The 5898-nt window shown below is 43.3% G+C and overlaps 1 protein-coding gene and 1 pseudogene across 2 annotated transcripts in view; both read right to left on the bottom strand.

The window, feature by feature from the left end:
- ABHD16A (abhydrolase domain containing 16A) overlaps window positions 1-4133 on the bottom strand; it is an 18986-nt gene extending 14853 nt beyond the window's left edge. The window contains exons 1-4 of one of the 2 annotated variants that reach the window (XM_006904651.3): window positions 3925-4133; window positions 2874-2930; window positions 2102-2168; window positions 1774-1860 (exon numbers count right to left, since the gene is read on the bottom strand). In XM_006904651.3, coding sequence (XP_006904713.1) covers window positions 1774-1860; window positions 2102-2168; window positions 2874-2930; window positions 3925-4056 — 343 coding nt within the window. In that variant the 5' untranslated portion in view covers window positions 4057-4133. The remainder of the gene's footprint in view (window positions 1-1773; window positions 1861-2101; window positions 2169-2873; window positions 2931-3924) is intronic. The other variant, XM_006904650.3, reaches the window with a different exon arrangement.
- A 660-nt stretch (window positions 4134-4793) lies between these two features.
- Window positions 4794-4912, bottom strand: LOC112479020 (annotated as a pseudogene).
- Between the last annotated feature and the right edge of the window lie 986 nt (window positions 4913-5898).

The raw sequence follows: 5898 nt of genomic DNA, 5'->3' as shown, positions 1-5898 counted from the left end.
ATCAAAACCACAATGAGATACCATTTCACACCTGTTAGAATGACTATAATCAACAGGACAAGTAATAACAAATGTTGGAGAGGATGTGGAGAAATAGAAACTGTCATACACTGCTGGTGGGACTGAAAATTGGTACAGCCACTATGGAAAACAGTATGGAGGTTCCTCAAAAAAACTAAGAATTGGTCTTCCATATGATTCGGCAATCCCTCTACTGGGTATTCAGCCCAAAGACCTGAAAACTCATATCCGAAAAGATATTTGCACACTGATGTTCATAGCAGCATTATTCACAGTGGCCAGGACATGGAAGCAACCAAAGTGTCCTACAATAGATTATTGGCTAAAGAAGCTGTGGTACATATACAATGGAATATTACTCAACCATAAGAAGAGATGAAATACTGCCATTTGCAACAACATGGATGGACCTTGAAATAATCATACTAAGTGAAATAAGCCAGACAGAAAAAGTTGAAAATTACGTATTACATATGTGGGATATAAATCTAAAAGCAACAAATGAATAGGACAAACAAACAGACTCATGGACATGGACAATGGACTAGTGATTGCCGGAGGGAAGGGGGAAGGGGAGGAGGGAGAGGAAAAATAAAAAAATAAAATGTTAAAAAAATATTATGTATATATAGTGTGAAAAAAATAAATTGGTGTTTAAAAAAAGATTATAAAAAGAAATTTGATTGTTATTCTTCAAGTAAAAAAATCAATAAAATTTTATAATATGAAAAAATAAAATGTTTTGCTCTCTGAACTTTTCTATATTTAATTTTTCCCCCAATTTAAAAATAAATAAAATTAAAAATTAAGAGAAAACTAAGGGGTGGGAGCTATTTTCAGATGGGGTGGTCAGAGGAGACCTCTCTGAGGAGGGAGCCCAGCCCTGTGGATATCAGGAGGCAGAACACGCAAGCAGAAGGTGCCTACTCTGACCAAACCCAACTGCAGCCATCCAGCTCCTGACTGCCACTCCTTTCTCTAAGCATCCCTCTCACCCAGTTTCTATCATGTGTACCCACCAGGGGATAATGATTTGATCTGTCTCTTCATTTTTTAATTTCATTGTGAGATATAACGTAAATACATAAAACATACATTCAGTTTAAAAAATGCAAAGCAACATTCACGTGACCATTATCCAGGTCAAGAAAGAGAACAAAGCCATCTCCCACCAGAAGTCCTCCCCATCCTCTCCCCTCCCCCTCCCAGGTAATCACTCTCCTGACTTTCAAGATAACCATGCCCATGGTTTTTAGTGTTTGCCACTTATATACGCCTCCCTTTTAAACTTTATATAAATGGAAACACACTGTATAAATTACTTTGCAGTCAGCTTCTTTCATTCAACATTACATTAGTGAGATTCATCTGCATTGCCGAGTGTAACTCAAGTTTGTTCATTTACACCGTGTTAAAATGTTCTATTACAGGACTATATCCCTTAATGTATTTACCCATCCTACTATTTGTGGCTGTTGAGTTGTTTCCAGTTTAGCATTATTACAAACAATATATATGGATATATGTGGAATTGTTGTAGAATATATGCAATTTTTCTAAATAATAGCAAACTTTTCTGCTAATTACTTTTTCGTATTTATGACTTAAGACCTTTAAGAAAAAGATCATGCCTTGACCATTTTCAGTTCTTCCCCCGTAGGGCCCAAGACAAAATTGCTGAAGCTACTTAATAAATATTTACCTAATGAATATTAAATGAACAGACCCAAACCAGGCTCCCTTTCCACCTACCTCGGAGGCAGGCCACACCTGCCAGCAGTAGTAGCAATGTCCCAGCATAGTGAGAAAATGGCACCACTTTGGACAGACTCAAGTAACCTGGGAAGGGAGAGAAGACGTGAGGAGCTTTCTTCACAGCACCTCAGCTCCTCTTCCCAGTCCCGCTCCAACCTCCACCCCACACCCTCCCAACGGGACAGCCATGCCCTCTGAGGAATAAGATGCCTGATGGAAGAGGGAAACCAAGCCACCCTTGCAGGTCCCCTTTCCTCTTTAGGGGGTTGGCTCATCTGCCAACAACCTGCATTTCCTGTCCCACCACCTTTGAAACCACACTGACCTTTCCTGTATAAGTAGAAGAAGGCGAAGGGAGAGGAATAATAAGAGATTGACCAGAACACTGAAGCCTGCAGCAGAGAGACAGGGACAAGCAATCAGTACACACACACACCCCTGCCATTTCTAGGCCTAGGCTCTGAACAAAGTGGATAACCTGAGAGTTATATGAAGTACCTACTCTGTGTATGACATCATGCACACAGTAGGTGCTCAATATTTGTTGAAAGGCAATGTGTCATAGCATAATATAGGCTGGTAAAACTAGGTACAGGTTCTATTTTCTTCCTCTTATCATCCCTGGACATAATTCATCGCATTTAAAGGCCAGTCTCTCTACTCAAGTAAGCCAAGCCTTTTCAATTGACCCTGCACAGGACAGCCCCTGGCCTGGTCCCCAAGAGATGCATAAACGTCACCATAGGAATCCTGCCAGGAAGAACAACTATCTCTACAATCAAAGAGGTTAGTTGCCAGGGAGGGCAAATCACCAGGGGCTGCAGAACTCAGCACCTGCAGATGGTCCCAAGAGTAAACACATTTTCCTCATGGCTCAGGTTGCCCCAGAGAAAGTAGGGAACATGCCAAAGGGGAGTGCCAAGTATGCATGTGCTTGATAGCATGTCTCTGTGTGTGTATTGGAGAGGTCTGCTGCAAAGCCAAGAGCATCCCCCACCCCCAGGGGAGCTGCCTTTTCCCAGGCTGGGGAGGAGAAAGTTCAGGAGGCAGCTGGGACTGAAAAGATGCAGTAGTCTCAGATGCCAGGGCAGACATACCAGTGCCAGGATGCTATCGGCATGTTTCTCCAGGGCCCGGGGCTGATAGTACGTATCCTGCCAAAACAGATGCCCGGGTTAAGGACCCTGCCCATTGACAAGTTCTTCCCCTTCCCTTTTGGAAGCCCTGATGCGTGCCCTCTGATTCTAGCCTCCAAAGCTGTGTCTCCTGGGACATGCCTGGCTCCCAAAGAAGCCCCTCTTTCCCACCCCAACTCTTAACCTGATTTCCCACCCCAGACCTTAAGGACAAACACAGGGGGCTGGACTTGGAAGCAAAAGTGAAAGCAGCATTGGACGACTTTTGCTCCTTTTTCACGACCCAGTTTCAAATGGGGAGTGAGGGGTTAGGCAAGAAAGGAAAGACACCATGACAACTTCAAGAGGGAAAGGAGAACATCAGAGATTAAGAGAGGTTCATTAAGGAAAAGGATGTGGCTGGGGATGGGCAGTTTGTAGGAGACCGGAAACACAACTCGAGACTACCGATAAAATCAAAGAGAATTTAAGGACACAGCCTACCACAACCCCCAGCCTTCATGAGTGCAATGACCCTGGGGTCTCCAGGGTAGGTTGGGGGGTGAGGTGAAGAGCAGCGGACAGGTGATATGTTGAAGTCATGTTGAAAGTCAAAATGTATTAGAGGGAAGATTAAACGGAGCCGGAGAGGCAGGCACCAAGGGACACTGAGTGAGAAGAAATCGAGTTCGATGGCTAATCTATGCAGCTCCCGAATCCACACAGGGTCTCTTCCAGGACTTAAGAGTCACTAGGGGCCGGGATGAACCACTACAGATAGGGTGGGGGACCGCCAGATTTGAAAAAGCAAGGAGTGGCAGTAGGAATGAGAAAGCAGTAGCAAACAGCTAAAGGAGGTGGCCAGTCCACAGGCGTACTCTAACCCAGGAAGCACAAAGAGCGTAGATCTTGCGCACAGCTGAATTGACAAGGAAGCTCCCCCGATTTCCAATAATGGGAGCTTCTAGGGAGCAAAGGCCGCGAAGGGGTTTGGGCCGTACCATATTTCTGAATAGGGGAGAACTCGACTCACCCAGGAGCTGGAAGAGGGGTTAGTGACTGAAGTTGGAGTCTCCGGGACACCGGATGGGGCCCTTTCAGAATCTCTTTCTCGGTAGATTTTGTAAAGCCGGGGACCGAGGACGCAGCTCAACAGCTTCGCCATGGCCCCACCTCGGGCCGCGGCTCTTCCAGCAGCAGGACCCCCTGCTGGCCCCGCCCTCTCCGGCCTCTAGTTGCGGCGAGCTCTTGGCGTCAGCACGTACTGGCTCCGCCTCGTGCCTTGTCGAGATATTTTCAGCGCTTCTTGAGAAAAATTTCGTGCAGTTGGACCTACGGATGCAGCAATGGTCAGAAATTAATTGAAGGCGTTTAGAACGCGGAGAGTTAGAAAATTATCAAGCATAGTTCAGTCACTTTTTTCTATCCCTTAATATTGGCAGTCACTGGAGCGACACTGGGAACGAGGGGTTAGATTAGGAGCACTTGACAAAAGCAACAAAAAAGATAAATACATCTAGTCAAAGAAATGCAAGATTTTATGAAGAAAATTATATAAAGTTTTTGAAAGATAGGTAAAAAAGGCTTGAATAAAAGGGCAGCTACGCCATGATCATGGATAGAAAGACTGTGTATTGTTAAGATGTGTGAAATACTGGTTAAAAAAATGGACGAATCATTGCTCTTTAGCGAGAAAATCTCAAAACCATATTGTTGCGTGAAAAAAAAAGAAAGCCACAAAAGATTACATACAATGTTGACACCACTGTATAAAATTCAAAAACACGTAAAATTTAATGACCAAGTAAGTGAAAGATAAAAAGCAAATTTAAAAAAAGTGTTACACAGCATAGAGGATCTTTAGCTGAAATGGTAATATTCCGTTTATTTTCTTTTTTCTCTCGCCTACAGCACCCAGTCTTCCTAAGTGGTCTCCCATCCAAGTACTAACCAGGCCTGACCCTGCTTAGCTTTCGAGATCAGATGGGATAGGGACTGTTCAGGGTAACATGGCTGTAGACTAATAATATTCTGTTTCTTAATAGATGTACTAGTTTTATTTTTTTGTACCTTACATCTATCTAGTATATAAACTCATTAGCTTTGTATTGCAATAAACACATATACAGAAATGTGCACCAATTGAATATACCCACGTCTCAGCACCCAAATCAAGAACACATCATTACCACATCTAGAAGACCCTCTCCAGATCACTACCAGTCGCTACCCACCCCACTAAGAGTAACCACTACCTTAATTTCTAACCTCTTAGATAAGTTTTACCTATTTCTGTACTTTATATAAATGGAATTATACAATACATGCTCTTTGTTTCTGGCTTCTTCTACTCTCAATATGTTTGTAAGATTCAACCTTGTTGCACATCACTGTGGTTTGTGCATTCTCATTGCTGTGGAATGTTCCATTGTGTGAATATACCACAGTTTATTTACCCATTATACAGTTGTATATTAGATATTTAAAATAATTTTTAAAATAAGTAGCCTTTAAAAATAAATAACACATTAAAAACTAATAGAGTCATATGGAGATCTGCCCTTAGAGCCCTGCTTGATGGCAAAGGGATGGATCAGTGAATTTTGCAGGCCCTGCCCCTGCTATCCTTATTCTTGATATACTTAATATACTTATCAGAGGCTCAGAGAGGTCTGTGGCATGCCAGGCAGCCACAGGGAAAGTCATTCTAAACCATTTCTGAAGTATTGACTGGGTATACAGTCTTGTGCTGGGTTCCGTGGAGACCAACATGAAGACCCAGTTTCTTCACTCATGACTTGTGTCTCTTAGGGGTGGAGGAGAGAACACAGAATGGACTTTCATACTGATGGGAGGAGGACAGCTTTGACTCCTTCTGTTCAGGTTTCTTAGCATGGAGAGTCTTTGATCTGAGTCCCTCCACCTACGTGGAGTCAGAAGCGTGAGAAGGTTGTCTTTGGGGTGGCCTGGACTGCATCTTTTTCCCCTCAGGACAGAAAAGCAGTGG

The sequence above is a fragment of the Pteropus alecto genome, unplaced genomic scaffold (assembly GCF_000325575.1).
Source record: "Pteropus alecto unplaced genomic scaffold, ASM32557v1 scaffold400, whole genome shotgun sequence".
Taxonomy (NCBI): Eukaryota; Metazoa; Chordata; class Mammalia; order Chiroptera; family Pteropodidae; genus Pteropus; species Pteropus alecto.
The sequence above is the reverse complement of the archived record's forward strand: the minus strand, read 5'-3'. Positions and strand labels throughout refer to the sequence as shown.